The sequence below is a fragment of the Chiloscyllium plagiosum genome, unplaced genomic scaffold (genome assembly GCF_037043375.1).
Source record: "Chiloscyllium plagiosum isolate Xiang-an unplaced genomic scaffold, Cpla_swu_hap1 HiC_scaffold_2, whole genome shotgun sequence".
NCBI lineage: Eukaryota > Metazoa > Chordata > Chondrichthyes > Orectolobiformes > Hemiscylliidae > Chiloscyllium > Chiloscyllium plagiosum.
Window position 1 is genome coordinate 44,408,953 of NW_028270140.1, and position 19,302 is coordinate 44,428,254.

The 19,302-nt window shown below is 42.7% G+C and overlaps 1 protein-coding gene across 1 annotated transcript in view; it reads right to left on the reverse strand.

Annotated features, from left to right (window-relative positions):
* The window catches only part of dnah6 (dynein, axonemal, heavy chain 6), a gene marked incomplete at its 5' end in the record, with an annotated part of 301,703 nt that overhangs the window by 199,272 nt on the left and 83,129 nt on the right, over positions 1–19,302 (reverse strand). The window contains 3 exons of the mRNA XM_043705917.2: positions 53–208; positions 5,119–5,244; positions 9,952–10,062. Coding sequence (XP_043561852.2) covers positions 53–208; positions 5,119–5,244; positions 9,952–10,062 — 393 coding nt within the window. The remainder of the gene's footprint in view (positions 1–52; positions 209–5,118; positions 5,245–9,951; positions 10,063–19,302) is intronic.

Genomic DNA, 19,302 nt, shown 5'->3' on the forward strand with positions numbered 1-19,302 from the left:
TGCTCCCAACTTTAAATTTCTGGTCACTACCATCTTCACTGATTGTACTTACAGTAAGCGGTGTAATGACCAACCGAGGAGATGCGCCCAGGTACTCATAGCCATATGTGTAATTAGACAGGGCCATCATAGCCACACAGTTATCTGCATCAAGATCCCAGTAATAACGTAGCTGTCGCTGCCACTCAAAATTATTTACTGTGTCCACCTATAAAAGAAAGTTAAACAATGATTATTATTAACATAAAACCTCATAACTTAAACAAGCTTTTTCCACATTGATAAATGTTTTAGTACCTCATTTTTGAATGACATTAAAATGTAAAAACTGAAGTGTATGGGGGACTTTAAATGGCATCTGGTAACAGAAAACCCTTATTCTCAGTTATATTCCCAGCTACCAGCATCAGAATGAATCCCTTGTCAATTTTAACTGCTGGATTTTACTCTTCCTGCCATAATTCCATATCAAAAGGGCAGATATCAGTAGATAGGCATATTAGGAATTAAGGGTCTTAAATGCTTTTCCTGCCTATTCTACTATTGTATTTCTCAGAGGCATGTCAAACTCTACTGCACTATTTTAACATCTAATTTTATTTCAATTTCTCTGCTTAGCCTTGAAATATTCAATTCCATCCCTTTAATTTCAGTCATGTTTATGTTGCACTCCTATCATTTTATAATTCTATATTTCAAGGCCAGTTCATGGTTTGATTTTCCACATTATTACTAATTCAACCAGTTTAGGCGCCTTGTCATTTGACTCAAAATGTCTGATATTCCACCCACAATCATTGTCGTGGGCTGTTTTTCCTATTTTCAAGGTGGTCCAGATTTTGTTATGGCCACTGTTTGAGAAATGTTCTTCTAACACTGGAACACCTACTTATACTTCATTACTGAAAACCAAAAATAGCAAATCATGTTTTCTTTGCAAGGATACATTGTTTGTTCAACTTTGCTAATGCTGCAACCCCTCATAAAGCATTGAAACAAACTTCTTTATTTAAACAGAAAGAATTGCAGATTAGATTAGATTAGATTAGATTACTTACAGTGTGGAAACAGGCCATTCGGCCCAACAAGTCTACACCGACCTGCTGAAGCGCAACCCACCCAGACCCATTCCCCTACATTTACCCCTTCACCTAACACTACGGGCAATTTAGCATGGCCAATTCACCTAATCTACACATCTTTTGGAATGTGGGAGGAAACCGGAGCACCCGGAGGAAACCCACGCAGACACAGACAGAATGTGCAAACTCCACACAGTCAGTCACCTGCGGTGGGAACTGAACCCAGGTCTCTGGCGCTGTGAGGCAGCAGTGCTTGCCACTGTGTCGCCCATCTTGGAAATCTGAAACCAAAACACTATGTTGGAGAAATGCATCAGGTTTGGCACCATTTCTTGAACGAAAAACAGTTAACATTTCAAGTTCAGTGACCCTTCATCAGAATGTCAAAATGTTAACTCTGTTTTTCTCTTAACAGATGCTGCCAGACCTGTGTTTATCTAGTACCCTAGATTTCTTTCACCCTCCTTAATTTGTTCTCCTGTTGTTTGCTGTATACTCTGTTACAATTATGGCATTTATAAGATTATTATATTTTGATACTAAACCTTTAAATTTAGGGTAAATGAAAGGGTATGTGTGAGTCTGTTCTGAATTACAGTAAATCTAGACCATCGGTTAGAGATCAAAGAAACATGGCTTATTGAGAATAAGGTACAAAGCATTTATACTCAGATGATGGCAGCATTCTTTTAAGTTTTAATAAGTCAAGTCTGAATCTCCTACAGTGCCATTAGAACGTTGGAGATACTATTCTGTAAAGGACCATTTACTTTTGAGATGAAAGACTGGAGGTTGGCTAACGTGGTGCCACTCTTAAAGAAGGGTGGTAAGGACAAGCCAGGGAACTAGAGACCAGTGAGCCTGACATCGGTTGTGGTCAAGTTGTTGGAGGGAATCCTGAGGGACAGGATGTACATGTATTTGGAAAGGCAAGGACTGATTAGGGATAGTCAACATGGCTTTGTGTGTGGGTAATCATGTCTCACAAACTTGACTGAGTTTTTTTGGAAGTAACAAAGAGAATTGATGAGGGCAGAGTGGAAGATGTGACCTATACGGACCTCAGTAAGGCATTCGACAAGGTTCCCCATGGGAGACTGATTAGCAAGGTTAGATCTCATGGAATACAGGGAGAACTAGCCATTTGGATACAGAACTGGCTCAAAGGTGGAAGACGGAGGGTGGTGGTGGAGGGTTGCTTTTCAGACTGGAGGCCTGTGACCAGTGAAGTGCCACAAGGATCAGTGCTGGGTCCTCTACTTTTTGTCATTTACATAAATGATTTGGATGCGAGCATAAGAGGTACAGTTAGTGTGTTTGCAGATGACACCAAAATTGGAGGTGTAGTGGACAGCGAAGAGGGTTACCTCAGATTACAGCAGGATCTTGACCAGATAGGCCAATGGGCTGAGACGTGGCAGATGGAGTTTAATTCAGAAAAATGCGAGGTGCTGCATTTTGGAAAAGCAAATCTTAGCAGGACTTACACACTTAATGGCAAGGTCCTACGGAGTGTTGCTGAACAAAGAAACCTTGGAGTGCAGGTTCGTAGTTCCTTGAAAGTGGAGTCGCAGGTAGATAGGATAGTGAAGAAAGCGCTGGAAAAGCACAGCAGGCCAGGCAGCATCCGAGGAGCAAGAGAATCGACGTTTCGGACATAAGCCCTTCTTCAGGAATGAGGCTGGTCTCCAGCATCTACAGTCCTCATTTTCTCCATAGTGAAGAAGGCGTTTGGTATGCTTTCCTTTATTGGTCAGAGTATTGAGTACAGGAGTTGGGAGGTCATATTGCGGCTGTACAGGACATTGGTTAGACCACTGTTGGAATATTGCATGCAATTCTGGTCTCTTTCCTATCGGAAAGATGTTGTGAAACTTGAAAGGGTTCAGAAAAGATTTACAAGGATATTGCCAGGGTTGAAGGATTTCAGCTATAGGGAGAAGCTGAACAGGCTGGGGCTGTTTTCCCTGGAGCATCGGAGCAGAGAGGTGACCTTATAGAGGTTTACAAAATTATGAGGGCATGGATAGGGTAAATAGGCAAAGTCTTTTCCCTGGGGTCAGGGAGTCCAGAATTAGAGGGCATAGGTTTAGGATGAGAGGGGAAAGATATAAAAGAGACCAATGGGGCAACTTTATCACACAGAGGGTAGTACGGGTATGGAATGAGCTGCCAGAGGATGTTATGGAGCTGGTACAATTGCAACATTTAAGAGGCATTTGGATGGGTATATGAATAGGAAGAGTTTGGAGGGATATGGGCCGGATGCTGGCAGGTGGGACGAGATTGGGTTGGGATACCTGGTCGGCATGGACGGGTTGGACCGAAGGGTCCGTTTCCATGCTGTAAATCTCTATAACTCTAAGTTGGGATCAATAATTGCTAATCAGCATTTCCATATGGATGGAAGGTTAAAATGTTTCATTTATCAGGGAGATGGCAGCAGAGGAAAGAATTTTTGAGATCAGTTTACTGATTTTAGCTTCACTAAAATTTAATGAATATTACAGTTCATGCACATGGCAATTCTGTATGAAGTCAAAATGACTTCACCTGACGAAGGAACAGTGCTTTGAAAGTTGATGATTTTAAATAAATGTTGGACTATCACCTGGTGTTGTGTGACTTCTGATTTTGTCCAAACCAGTCCAACACTGGCATCTTCACATCAAGTTCTGTATGGTCAGAGAGAAAAGACTTGGTTCTGAGAGTTACTACTAATGAATGTGAGAGGCAAATTGTCTTTAGTTGAAAAGACTTTTCTTTCTGCCATCTAGCAATACAAGGAAAGGAACCTAACATGGCTGGGGGAAGACAAACCATTGGAACAGGTTTTAATTTGTTTGAGAAACTCGAAAAATTAAGGGAAGCAGCTGGAAATGGTCAGCCAAGGCTATTATGGGAAAGCAAAATCAGCTGGAAGATAGGAGCCCCTGTAGACTGCTTGCTAGGGACTGTACCTATTTATAATAGGTGTAGAGTTGGCAGACATTTTAAATAAGACAATGCTGCAATGTCAGAGCAGATAGCAATGTATGTTTAGACATGAAATGATGAACAGAAATTTTTTGAGCTTGCCACCATAAACTATTTGCAGGTTATGGCATCATCTGTGCTCATAAATTAATGAAGCAGAAGTTAAACGGTATGCTTAATCTGAAGTGCACAGGGATTTAGGTAATCTAGTGTACAAGTTATAGAACATTAATGTGCTGGTATAGCATATAATCAAGAAGGCTAATGGAATGCTATCCTATATTATGGGTGGAATTAAAGATAAAGGAATGGGAAAACTGTATCTCAAATATTATGTGCAGCTTTAGTCTCCTTATTTGAGGAAGGATGTTTTTGATTTGAAGAGGGCTCTGAGGAGACATACCAGATTGATAGCTGGAATAGGTGGGTTTTCTCAGGTGGATAGGTTGGATAGTCTGTGCTTGATTCTACTGAAGTTTAGGAGAGCGAGTAGTGACTTAATTGGAGTGTGTAAGGTTCTGAAAAGTCTTGAAAATGAAAAGGATATTTCCTCTTCCTCCAGACCTCTGAGGCAGTTTTAAATTCTGGATTCTCCTCTTCAGGTCCAAGATGAGGAGAATTACTTTTATGAGGGTTGTGTACTTTAGAACACTCTGCACCAGAAGGCAGTGGAATTATTAGACATTTTTAAGGCAAAGGTAAATAAATTCTTATTCAGCCAAAGAATGAAGGATTTTTGGAGGTAAATAGGAATGTGGAATTCAAAACACAAACAGGTCAACCATGTTATGAAGAGTCACTGGACCCTGAAACATTAACTCTGCTTTCTCTCCAAAGATGCTGCCAGACCTGAGTTTTCTCAGCAATTTCTATAATTGTTTCTTAGTTAATTGTGGACTAAACTCATGAGGCCGAAATAGCTACTCCTCCTCCCGATTCGTATCTGTGCAATTTTGAACTAGAACTTCTTAGAATTGTGAACAGCCAGATTGAACAGTAGTATTGCTTTCAACAATGAGGCACACGTCATACCAATAAAATTTCTTGCAATGATAGATACCTTTTCTTTCACCAATTCAGTGACAATGTCTCTTGCATGAACATCAACGGTTATGAGTGCAGTCACAATACTTCGGTGCAGAGTTAAGAGCTTGCCTCGAACTAAACCAGCTAGAGCATTAAGTCTCTATAAGGAGATATAACATCATTAGACAACATATATCAGCCATAATCAGTTCCCATTGGTACAAAGTTGTTGAAATCCTTATAATAAAGCATCCTTAATTAATATTTAAACTAAATTATTGCTTCAAAACCATGTAGTCACATTTATACTGAGGTAGAAACTACAAGTTACATTTGTTTTTAAAACATAAAGCTATTAATAATGTGGCTTTACAAAAGATATTGTTACAGTAAGGTTCAGTGGTCCTGTATAGAGTGCACACCAGATGAAAGGCATAGAAGTGCCACAGTTTGACATTGATGATGTGAGGACTTCAATTTATTTAAATATCTCATCCAGTATCACACTATTTTACCTTGCACCATTATCACTTTCTGTTATTTAATTGCATCTATTCCCCAATCAATCTTTGCCTTTGGTTCTATCCTCCTATCTTCTGTTCAATATTTGCTTTACCTGTCACACCTCTCAGTTTTACCTGAATCAAGGCAATCAAAAGCACAGTGCTTGAGAGACTGCACCACCTAATAGTTAGAGAATCAGTGAGAATCAGGTGATAGAGAATTTCCCATGCAGACCTCACCCCACCACCTCACTGCTGTCCAACATATTTACCAGGTACTCACTGGGACAGTGTTTGTCGCCCTCACAATGATTGGGATGCCACCCCAAAACTTTGCTTGCCAATATTAGATTGCAACTACTGGATGGGCCATGGGTATTGCTTCCTCTTCCCAAAGCTAGGTTCCTTGATGGAGCACACAGAGCCTGTGAGTGAGTGACACCCCATTACAACCCCACACTCCCACAAACTACTCCACAGGCAAATATGGTAGAAATGGGTGGCTGGTCTCTCTGCATGGGGAGTACTCAGGTTGAACACCAGCAGCAGTGGGATGAGGTTCTTCCTTAAACAACCCTCCAGAGGCTACTTAAGCACATCAATTGGAGACTGGGCAGTGAAGCCGTCATCCATTCTTCTTGAATGTGGAAAGGTGGGAACACAATGTTGTGACTCCCCACTGCACAAACCTGCCTTAGGTGTGGATGTTCAATTCCACTGACACTGTCTCTCTCTCCACATGTGCTACCCTGCTGGGTTCTTCTAGAATTTTATGTTTCTATTTTGGTTTAAGCATGGAAATGTAGGAAACTTGGTCATGGATTTGGGAATTGACAGATACGTTAATTTCTTATTTGAAAAGGGTGTTCAAACACAAGAATGGAGCATTGGGGCAGAGAAGGAAGCTGGGTGTTAACAATTTAATGAGAATAAAGTGGAGGGAGAGACGTGGGTATCTAATGGAATGCGTTTGGTGAGGACTTGTGGACAAATCTAGAGTGGGAGAAAAGGATGTCCATATTTAGTAGACAAAGGGAAGGGAGACATGCAGGAGACAATCCTGAACAGTTGGCCTCAATTTTCAATGACACAAGCTGGTGGGATCCTTGCTTTTGCGGAAGGCGTGAGTGATTCAGACAGGGAAGAGAACTTTAAGAACAGCCTGGGTAGTGATGAAAGGAATACAAAAGCATATGAACATGAGCAGGAAATTCAGCCCCGTGAGCCTGCTTACCATTTAATATGATCATGGCTGATGTCATCACAGTCTCAACTCCACTTTCCTGCCTGTACTCCATCACCCTTCAATACATTACTAATCAAAAATGTCTCTTCCTTAAATTTACTCAATGTCCCAGCATCAACTGTACTCTAGGTAAGTGAATTCCACAGATTCATGACCCTTTGAGAGAAAAACTGTTTCCTCCAGGAAGTCGGGGACTATCTTTACATCGCAGGATGATGTTTCATCAGCCAGAGAAAGTCAGAATCAAAGTTACTTGATGTGTTTCAGCTAGATCTAATGCTAAATACCAAGGCCAGAGGCAAAAGTTGTGGAACTTTCCCAATATTGACTGGAAATACTATAACTCGAGTACGTCAGATGGATCAGTTTTTGTCCAATGTGCACAGATGGATTTCCTGACACAGTATATCGAAGAGCTGACAAGAGGGAAGGCCACATTGAATCTAGGGCTTGGTAATCAACCAGCCCAGGTGTTTGATTTAGTTGTAGATGAGCACTTTGGAGAGAGTGACCATTATTCAGTTACCGTTAGTTTAGCAATGGAAAGGATAGGTACATGCCACAGGTCAAGTTATCGATGGGGCAAGGGCAATTATAATGCAATTAGGCAAGAATTAGGATGCAAAGAATGGGGTAGCAAAATGCAGGGGATGCAGACAATGGAAATGTGGAGCTGGTTTAAGGAACAGATAATGCGTTTCCTTGATAGGTATGTCCCTGTCAGACAGGGAGTAAGTGATAAGGTAAGGGAACAGTGATTTACTACAGAAATTGCATCTCTTGCTAAGCAGAAGAAAGAGGCTTATATGTGGATGAGGCAAAATGGTTCAGATGAGGTGATGAAGAGTTACATATCAGCTAAGAAGGATTTAAAGAGAGAGTTAAGAAGAGCAAAGAGAGGACACAAGCAGTCTTTAGCAAATAGAATAAAGGAGAACCCTAATGCTTTCTCTAAGTATGTGAGGAATAAAAGGATAATTAGGGTACGAATAGGGCCAGTCAAAGACAGAAGTGGGAAATTGAATGTAGATCCTGTGGAGATTGGAGAGGTGCTAAACAAACATTTCTCATCGGTTTTCTCTCAGAAAAAGGAGAATGTTGTAGAGGAGAAGAATGAGATACGAGATATTAGGCTGGAAAGGTTCGAGGTTAGTTACGAACATGTGTTATCAATTCTAGAATGAGTGAAAGTAGACAAGTCCCCTGGGCCGGATGGAATTTATTCAAGGATTCTCTGGGAAGCTAGGGAGGAGATAGCAGAGCCTTGGCTTTGATATTTGAGTCATCATTGTCTACAGGTTTAGTATCAGAGGACTGGAGGATTGCAAATGTTGTGCCCTTGTTCAAGAAGGGCAGTAGAGATGACCCAGTTAATTATAGACCAGCGAGCCTTACTTCTGTTGTAGGAAAAATTTTAGAAAGGATTATAAGAGATAAGAGTTATAAGCATCTAGCAAGCAACAATTTGATTTCAGATAGTCAACATGGTTTCGTCAAGGGCAGGTCGTGTCTCATAAACCTTATTGAGTTTTTTGAGAAGGTGACCAAGCATGTAGATGAGGGTAGAGCAGTTGACGTGGTATACATGAACTTCAGTAAAGCCTTTGATAAGGTTCCGCATGGTAGGCCGTTGGAGAAAATGCAGAGGCATCGGATTGAGGGTGATTTAGCAGTTTGGATTAGAAACTGGCTTTCTGAAAGAAGGCAGCGAGTGGTGGTTGATGGAAACTATTCAGTTTGGAGTCCAGTTACTAGTGGTGTGCCATAAGGATCTGTTGTGGGACCACTGCTGTTTGTCATTTTTATAAATGACTTAGATGCAGGCATAGGTGGATGGATTAGTAAATTTGCAGATGACACTAAAGTCGGTGGAGTAGTGGACAGTTTGGAAGAATGTTACAGGTTGCAGGGGGACTTGGATAAACTGCAGAATTGGGCTGAGAGTTGGCAAATAGAGTTCAATGCAGTGAAATGTGAGGTGATGCACTTTGGGAAGAATAACAGGAAGGTAGAATACTCGGTCAATGGAAAGATTCTTGGTAGTGTGGTTGTGCAGAGGATCTTGGATCCATGTACACAGATCCCTGAAAGTTGCCACCCAGGTTGATAGTGCTGTTAAGAAGGCATACGGTGTGTTAGGTTTCATTGGTAGAGGGATTTAATTCCAGAGCTGCAATATCATGCTGCAATGATACAAAACGCCAGTGCGGCCACACTTGGAATATTGTGTACAGTTCTTGTCGCCATATTTCGGGAAGGATGTTGAAGCATTGGAAAAGGTGCAGAGGAAATTTACCAGTGTGTTGCCTGGTCTGGAAGGAAGGTCTTATGAGGAAAGGCTGAGAGATTTGGGTCTGTTCTCATTGGAAAGAAGAAGGCAAAGAGGGGATTTGATAGAGACATGCAAGATGATCAGAGGATTAGATAGGGTAGACAGTGAAAGTCTTTTTCCTAGGTAATGACATCAGCTTGTATGAGGGGGCATAACTACAAATTGAGACAGATTTAAGATAGATGTCAGAAGAAGGTTCTTTACTCAGAGAGTGGTATGGGCGTGGAAATCTCTACCTGCCAATGTAGTTAACTCAGCAACATAAATGGCATTTAAATAATCCTTGGATAAGCACATGGATGATGATGGGATAGTGTAGGGGGCGAGCTGAGAATAGTTCACAGGTTGGCGCAATATCGAGGGCCAAAGGGCCTGTTCTGCGTTGTATTGTTCTATGTTCTAACAGAAAGAGAATCCATTCCAGTGTTGGAGTAAAATTTCAGTTCATAAGCCATTCATAAGAATGTTTATTAAAGGGAGTGATTTAAGTTTGTTGCAAGTTGAGAGGACATCACTTAATAGGAAGAACAACTTTGGATCCTAGAACAAAATCTTACACACACAATGGGTTACCTGAAAATTGTTTAATATAAATGCTGTGAAGTTCTTACAGTGGCAGCATTTCCAAATGATTCTACTACATTCTGCCATATCATGTACATATAGCAAGGTAACTTTCAGAATTTGAACTGATTGTAACAAACAAACTGGACAGATAATTTCTTGCTAATACAAACAGCTAATTGTATTCTTTAAAAAAAATGTATAAACACAATTCTAAGTCACCTCAAAATTAGTTTTTTCAAATTCAGCGATGGCTGCAATACGGTCATGGTCATTCTCCAGACAATGGTGTAAATCACGACACCACATTAGCTGTGAAATGGTCAATATGACCTGTGAATACATAAACAAAATTAATCAGGTTGCACCTTTTCTAATATTAGAATGGAAATTCTACAGTGGCCATAAAGAGAAACTCATATTTGTGCATTTCTTTATTATGACTCTCAGATATATTGTAGGATCATAGAATCTCTACAGTTGGCCCATCGAGTCTACGCTGACCCTCTGAAGAGCATCCTATACAAGTCCACCACCCCTATCTTATCCTGTAACCCTGCATTTCTTATGACTAACCCTCCTAGCCCGCACATTCCTGGACACTATGGGCAATTTAGCATGGCCAATCCACCTAACCTGCACACCTATTGACCGAGGGGGAAAACCGGAGCACCTGGAGGAAACCCATACAGCTGCAGCGAAAACATGCAAACTCTACCCAGACAGTTGCCCAAGGGTTGAATCAAGCCCGGGTCCCTGGTGATGGGAGGTAGAGTGCTAACCATTGAGTTACTTGGAGGATCCTTCATTTTCAATTAATGATTTTGAAAACATTTTCATATAAGTAAATACATCAAACACTCTGCTGTTTGTGCACATTTAGGCAATGAGATGGGCGACAAGTTGTTTTTGGTGGCATACTTCAAAGACAAATGGTGACCAGGACACTGGGAAACTCCTTGATTACGCCCTGTGTTGAGAAAACCTGTCATCCACGCTGCTCAAATGCAAACCATGCAAGGACTGCACAAAACACGATATAGGACAAACAGGAAGACAGCTAACAATCCGCATACATGAACATCAACTAGCCACGAAACGACACAACCAGCTATCCTTAGTAGCCACACACGCAGACAACAAGCAACATGAATTCGACTGGGACAACACTACTATCATAGGGCAAGCCAGACAGAGAACAGCCAGGGAATTCCTAGAGGCATGGCATTCATCCACAAACCCCATCAACAAACACATCGACCTGGACCCAATATACCAACCACTACAGCGGACAGCTGAAGCTGACAACCGGAAGCGGCAGGGACAGACCACTATAAACACCGGAGGAAACATCAAAGAAGCGCTTCGCAGGAGGCTCCCAAGCACTGATGATGTCGCCTAGGCAGGGGACGAAACGTTTGCAACAAAAACTTCCAGCTCGGTGAACAGAACCACAACAAGATTGTAGCATGAGCATACCAAACTTGCAGTTCAAAATGCTACCATGAACATTCTACCATGACATCTTCAATGTTCATCACAGTGAACAAAACAGGCAGACATAGATTTGTGGAGAAAGTGAGGACTGCAGATGCTGGAGATCAGAGCTGAAAATGTGTTGCTGGAAAAGCGCAGCAGGTCAGGCAGCATCCAAGGAGCAGGAGAATCGACGTTTCGGGCATGAGTCCTTTCTCAGGAATCAGGACATTCAGGACATAGATTTGTGACCAACATGGGGACAAACTTTGTGGGCCAGGCATGCCCAAACATAGCAGCATGACTCCCATGTCAGTTCTGGATTGGTCAAATCCGGGTGGTGACTTCTGGGCAACAAATAGATACAGCTCCAAGATGAAGTGAGGAATGAATTATTCTCAGAAGTGAAAGAAGGAAGTGTGAATATTTTGACAGGAAGAATAAGGAGGCGACATATTGTTTGGTTAAGTGAGATAGAGGATAAAAAGAATCTAGCAACAAGAAATAACTCACCATCATCACCACGTACACCCTCTGGGAAGGCTTGTCTTGGCTCTCAAATTTCTGCATGACTTTCCCATTGCTATCCTAGTTCTTAATATTTTTTGCTCTTAGCATCGGTAGATATTGTGTTTCCCAAATTTTGAATTATTGCACCTCAGAGTCACATAATCATATAGCATGGAAACAGATCCATTGATCCAACCAATCCATGCTGAACATAATGCCAAACTAAACTACTCCCACCTGCCTGCTCCTGGCCCATAGTCCTCCAAACATTTCTTATTCACGTATCCATGCAAATGTCTTTTACACCTTGTTTAAATGTTCCCACATGCACCACTTTCTCAGATGTTCATTCTACACATGGATCACTCTCTATGTAAAAAAATTTGCCTCTTATGTCTTGTAAATCTCTTTCTTCTCACCGTAAAAATGTGCCCCCTAGTCTTGAAATTCCCCGTCTTGGGGAAAAGACAACTATTATGAACTCTATCTATACTCTCATTATTTTATAAATTTCTATCAGGTCACCTCTCAACTTTCTATGCTCCAGTCAAAAACGTCCCAGGCAAAAGTGAGGACTGCAGATGCTGGAAACCAGAGTTTAGATCAGAGTGTTGCTGGAAAAGCACAGCAGATCAGGCAGCATCCAAGGAGCAGGAATATTGACATTTTGGGCAAAAGCCCTTCATCAGGAATAGAGGCAGGAAGCCTCCAGGTTGGAGAGATAAATGGGGGGTAGTGGGGCTGGGGAGAAGGTAGCAAAGAGTACAATAGTTGAATGTGGATGGGGATGGAGGTGATAGGTCTGAGGGGAGGGTGGAGTGGATAGGTGGGAAGGGAGATTGGCAGGTAGGACAGGTCATGAGGACAGTGCTGAGCTGGAAGGTTGGAACTGAGGTAAGGTGGGGGGAGGGGAATGAGGAAACTGGTGAAGTCCACATTGATGCCCTGGGGTTGAAGTATTCCAAGGCGGAAGATAAGGCGTTCTTCCTCCAGGCGTCAGGTGGTGAAGGAGCGGCGGTGGAGGAGGCCCAGAACCTCCATGTCCTCAGCAGAGTGGGAGGGGGAGTTGAAATGTTGGGCTACAGGCGGTGGGGTTGATTGGTGTGGGTGTCCCAGAGATGTTCCCCGAAGCGCTCTGCGAGGAGGCGTCGAGTCTCACCAATGTAGAAGAGACCACACTGGGAGCAACGGATACAATGAATGACATTGGTGGATGTGCAGGTGAAACTTTAATGGATGTGGAAGGCTCCTTTGGGGCCTTGGATGGAGGTGAGGGAGGAGGTGTGGGCACAGGGTTTGCAATTCATGCAGTGGCAGGGGACGGTGCCAGGACGGGAGGGTGGGTTGTTGGGGTGCGTGGACCTGGCCAGGTAGTCACGGAGGGAACGGTCTTTGCGGAAAGCGGAAGGGTGGGAAATCTCTGATGGTGGGGTGCATTTGGCAGTGGCAGAAATGTCGGCGGATGATATGGTTTATGCGAAGGTTGGTAGGGTGGAAGGTGAGCACCAGGGGGGGTTCTGTCCTTGTTACAGTTGGAGGGGTGGAGTTTGAGGGCGAAGGTGCGGGATGTGGATAAGGTGCGTTAGAGGGCATCTTCAATCACGTGAGAAGGGAAATTGCGGTCACTTAAGAAGGAGGCCAACTGATGTATTCTGTGGTAGAACTGATCCTCCCGGGAGCAGACACAAAGGAGGTGGAGGATTTGGGAATATGGGATGGCATTTTTGCAGGAGGTAGGGTAGGAAGAGGTATCATCCAGGTTGCTGTGGGAGCCGGTGGGTTTGTAAAAAATGCCAGTGTCAAGTCAGTCATATTAATAGAGATGGAGATGTCTAGGAAGGGGAGGGAGGTATCAGAGATGGTCCAGGTGAATTTAAGGTAAGGGCGGAATGTGTTGATGAAATTGATGAACTATTCAACCTCCTCGCGAGAGCACGAGGTGGCGCCGACGCAGTTATCAATGTTGCAGAAGAAGAGGTGGGAGTGGTGCCAGTATAACTATGGAAGATGGACTGTTCTACGTAGCCAACAAAGATACAGGCATAGCTGGGGCCCATACATGTGCCCATGGCTACCCCTTTGGGCTGGACGAAATGGGAGAAACAGGGGGGTGAGGACCAGTGTAGAGGGATTGGATGTCCATGGTGAAGATGAGGCATTGGGAGCCAGCGAAGCAGAAGTCTTGGAGGAGGTGGAGAGTGTGAGTGGTGTCTCGAACGTATGTGGGGAGTTCCTGGACTAGGGGGGATAGGACAGTATTGAGGTAGGTGGAGATGAGTTCGGGTTCCTGCCCCAGCCCTGACCCTCAACGCCTCATTTTCACCATGGACATCCAATCCCTCTACACCTCCATCCGCCATGATCAGGGCCTCCACCAAGCCCTCTGTTTCTTCCTCTCCCTACGTCCCCAACAGTACCCTTCCACAGACACTCTCATTCGTTTAGCTGGACTGGTCCTCACCCTTAACAATTTCTCCTTCGAATCCTCCCACATCCGTAATTACACCAGCACCACTCCCACCTCTTCCTCCGTTACACTGATGACTGCATTGGCGCTACTTTGTGCTCCCGTGAGGAGGTTGAGCAGTTCATCAACTTCACCAACACATTCCACCCCGACATTAAATTCACCTGGACCATCTCTGACACTTCCCTCCCTTCTTGGACATCTCCATCTCCATTAATGATGACCAACTTGACACTGACGTTTTTTACAAACCCACCGACTCCCACAGCTACCTGGATGACACCTCTTCCCACCCTACCTCCTGCAAAAATGCCATCCTGTATTCCCAATTCCTCCACCTCCACCGTATCTGTTCCCAGGAGGACCAGTTCCACCACAGAACACACCAGATGGCTTTCTTCTTTAGAGATCACAATTTCCCTTCTCACGTGGTTGAAGATGCCCTCTAACGCATCTCATCCACATCCCTCACCTCCTCCCTCAAACCCCACCCCTCCAACTGTATCAAGGACAGAATCCCCCCGGTCCTCACTTTCCACCCTACCAACCTTCGCATTAACCGCATCATCTGCCGACATTTCCGCCACCTCCAAACAGACCCCACCACCAGAGATATATTTCCCTCCCCACCCCTTTCCACTTTCCGTAAAGACCGTTCCCTCCATGACTGGTCAGGTCCACATCCCCCCCCCTCCCCGGCCAACAACCCACCCTCCCGTCCTGGCACCCTCCCCTGCCACCACAGGAATTGCAAAACCTGCGCCCACACCACCTCCCTCACCTCCATCCAAGGCCCTAAAGGAGCCTTCTACATCCATCAAAGTTTCACCTGCACATCCACCAATGTCATTCATTGTATCCGTTGCTCCCGATGCGGTTTCCTTTACACTGGGGAGACTCGATGCCTCCTTGCAGAATGCTTCAGGGAACATCTCTGGGACACCCGCACCAATCAACCACACTGCCCTGTGGCCCAACATTTCAATGCTCCTTCCCACTCTGCCGAGGTCCTGGGCCTCCTCCGCCGCCGCTCCCTCACCACCCAATGCCTGGAAGAAGAACACCTCATCTTTCGCCTCAGTACACTTCAACCCCAGGGCATCAATGTGGACTTCACCAGTTTCCTCATTTCCCCTTCCCCCCACCTTACTTCAGTTCCAACCTTCCAGCTCAGCGCTGTCCCCATGACCTGTCCGACCTGCCAATCTCCCTTCCCACCTATCTGCTTCACCCTCCCCTCAGACCTATCACCTCCATCCCCACCCCCATTCACCTATTGTACTCTTTGCAACTTTCACCCAGCTCCCCCCCCCCATTTATCTCTCCACCCTGGAGACTTCCTGCCTCTTTTTTGATGAAGGGCTTTTGCCCAAAACGTCAATTTTCCTGCTCCTCGGATGCTGCCTGACCTGCTGTGCTTTTCCAGCAACACTCTGATCTGAAAAAAGTCCCAGCCTATCCAGCCTTTCTTGAAACACAAACCTTCCATATCTAGCAACATTCTGGTAAACCTGTTCTGAATCTTCTACAGCTTGATAATATCCTTCCTATAACTGGGCAACCAGAACAGGACACAGTATTCCAGAAGAGGCTTTACCAATGTTCTCTTCAACCTCAACATAACATCCCAACTCCTATACTCAAAGGACTGAGCAATGAAGGCGTGTGTGCCAAATGCCTTTTTAACTATTCTGTCTCTATGTAATGCAAACTTTAGAATTGTGAACCTGCATGCCCAGGTCCCTCTGTTCTACAATATCATCCAAATTGTATAAGCCCTACCCTTTTCTGTTGTACCAAAATGCAATACCTCGCATTTATCTAATTGCATCCGCCATTTTTCAGCCCATTGATCCATTTGATTAAGATCCTTTTGTAATCTTAGAACACCTTCTTCACTAAGTACATTTCACCAATTTTGGTGTCATTACATTCTATATGCTTTCTATATTCTCATCCAAATTATTTAAAGAAATGACAAACAAAAGTGCACCCAGAACTGATCCCTGTAGATCACCACAGGTCACAGGCCTCCAGTCTGAAAAACAACCCTCCACTATTCCTCTGTTTCCTGCCATTCAGCCAATTATGTATCCAATTGGCAAGCTCACCCTGAATCCCATGTGACCTAATTTTACTAATTAGTCTACCATGCAGAACCTTGTCAAAGGCTTTACTAAAATCCAAATAAACAACGTCTATTGCTCTGCCATCATCAAGCTTTTTGATAACTTCTTCGAAAAACTCAAATCAAGTTTGAGCGACACAATTTTCCTTGCATAAAACCATGCTGACAATCCCAAATCAATTTTTGCTTCTCTAAATATTCATAAATCCTATCCTTTATAATCATCGCCAACAATTTACCCACAACTGAAGTCAGATTCACAGGTCTATAGTTCCCTGGTTTCTCCTTACAACATTTCTTAAACAGAAATACGACATTAGCCACCCTCCAGTCATCAGGCACCTCACCAGTAGTTAAAGATTATGTAAATATTTCTAAATGGAGTCTTGTAATTTCCTCCCTTACTTCTCACAACATTCTGGGATACATTAGATCAGATCCCAGAAATGTATCCATTTTTATATTCTCTAAGACTCCCAAAACCTCATCTTCTGTAATGTGAACTGTTTCTAAAGCATCAAAGTTTATTTCTCTGCATTCTCTAGACTCCATTTCTCTCGCCACAGTTAAAACTGACACAAAATATTCATTTAGTATCTCTCCATCTCCTGGGGTTCATCACAAAATTCCTTGATCTGTAGAGATCCTTCCCTCTCTCTAGTTACCCTCTTGCTCTTAATGGATTTGTAAAATATCTTTGGATTATCCTTACCTTGATCTGCCAATGCTATCTCATACCCACTCTTTGCCTTCCTGATTCATTTCTTAAAGATTCTCCTACACTCTTTATATTGATTAAGAGATTCAATTGAACCAAGTTGTCTACATCTAAAATAAGATTCTCTTTTATTCTTGACTGGAACCTCAATATCTTTCTTCATCCATTGTTCCTTAATCTTACCAGCCTTTCCCTTCACTCTAAAAGGAACAAAATGCCTCTGAACTCGTGTCATCACACTCGTGAATGCCTCCCAACTGTCAGACTTTTTTTTAACCTGTGGATAGTCTACTCCAATCAGCTTTTTAAAGTTCATGTCTCATAGCATTCAAATTTGCTTTACTCCAATTAAAAACTTTAACTTTTATTGAAGGCTTATTCTTTTCCGTAACCATTTTGAAATGAATAGAATTATGATCATTAGACCTAAAGTGTTTCCCCTCTTTTACTTCAGACACCCGCCCTGCCTTATTGCCCAAAAGAAGGTCTCTAGAAGGAGCATCCACATATTGATAAAGAAAATTTTCTTGAAAACATTGGATAAATCCTTCATCATCCAAACCTTTAACATGCTGGCAGTCCAAGTTAATGTTTGGAAAATTAAAATCACCCTTTATTACAGCTTTATTATACTTATATATATATCTGAGATCTCCCTACATATTGTTTCTCAATTTCTTTCTTACTATTAGGGGGCCTGTAGTACAATCCCATCAATGTGATCTTGCCTTTCTTATTTGTAATTGTCATTTATAATATATTTTCACTGGACGATTATTCAGAAATATTTTCAATAGTTACAACAGTAACATATTCCTTAATCAAAAACAGCAGCCCCCTCTTTCCTTGCCTCCTTTTCTATCCTTCCAAGAGCATCTAAACCCTGGAGCATTGAGATGCCAGTTTTGCCCATCTGTCAGCCAAGTTTCTGTAATAGTTGTGACGTCCCAATCCCATGTTCTTAAACATGCCCTGAGTTCATCAGCCTTACCTGGGAGACCTCTTACATTGAAATAACTGCAATTTAATTTTCTAGTATTTTACTATCAATTTATAAATATTTCTTGGTGATTTTGAAATATACATCAATTTGATTTCACTGACATTCACTTTCTTTCAAAAGTTTATGCCTGCTGTTGCTCGTCTGTCTGCTATCCAAGCACACAAATTATTAGAATTAGCAATTTAGATAATAAGGCCATTTAAAACAAAACCATGCACAGAGGTTTGTTTTTATATAGTCAATACTTTCTCTGCTCTTCACGTGTACAGATCCTTGGTTAGCTTACACTTGGGGAATTGTGCACAGTTCACAATCATAAAATCAAACAAAAATACCTGAGAAGTGACAAAAAAAGGAAGGGATATATTTCTTGTAGTGGAGAATAAATTACTGCAGAGCTGACGAGTAGCGTGAATGCTGCATGAAGGATAAGATGGTGTCAAATGATGTGCATTGTAGAATGTTGTTAAAGAAGGACTTTTCAGATTTTGTGCACTGCACCACTACATCACAAACCTGAAACACCTGGAAGCTCCTGCAAATGGATGGGAGAGTACTTGTTTGATAAGCTTTATTGGAAGGTGGCAGGTAAAATGGCATCAACTATTGTTACCCTACTTGAACATGGAATAAATACATTTCCAACCACACCTGGAAAATACAAGAAAGCCAAAGAACTTTCAGAAAATCAAAACAAAGAATTGTGGATTCTGGAAATCTGAATCAAAAACAATAAATAGCTGGAGAAACTCAGGTCTAAGTTTCTCCAGCTATTTATTGTTTTTGATTCAGATTTCCAGAACTCAGGTCTGAGTTTCAACAGCAATTTCTATTTTGTTTACTTTCAAAAAAGAATTTAATTGCTGTACCTCATAAGTGACAGTGCTCTCTTTCTCAGTCACCTCAATCTATGCCTTCTTTGCGGCAGCAGAGAGTTTCATGGACCTATATATGGGGAACAACACATCTGTTTGTGGGCCTCACAGCACCAGTCATCGCCTCCAGCCAGGTATCACAGACCTTGCCAGCTATATTCCCTTTATTCCAAGACATTGTATAAATTTCTGATAATGCTTCACGCCTAAATGTATGCCCATCCCAGCCCTCTCTTAGATAAGTAATATTTGCAATTGAATCTGCAAATTCCTGTCCAAGCCACTTACCATCCTGGCTAGTATACCAAAGGGACTGTAGCAGTTCAAGAAGACAGCCACCACCACCATATCAAGGGCAACTAGAAACGAGCAATTAATGCTGGTCCAGCCAAACCT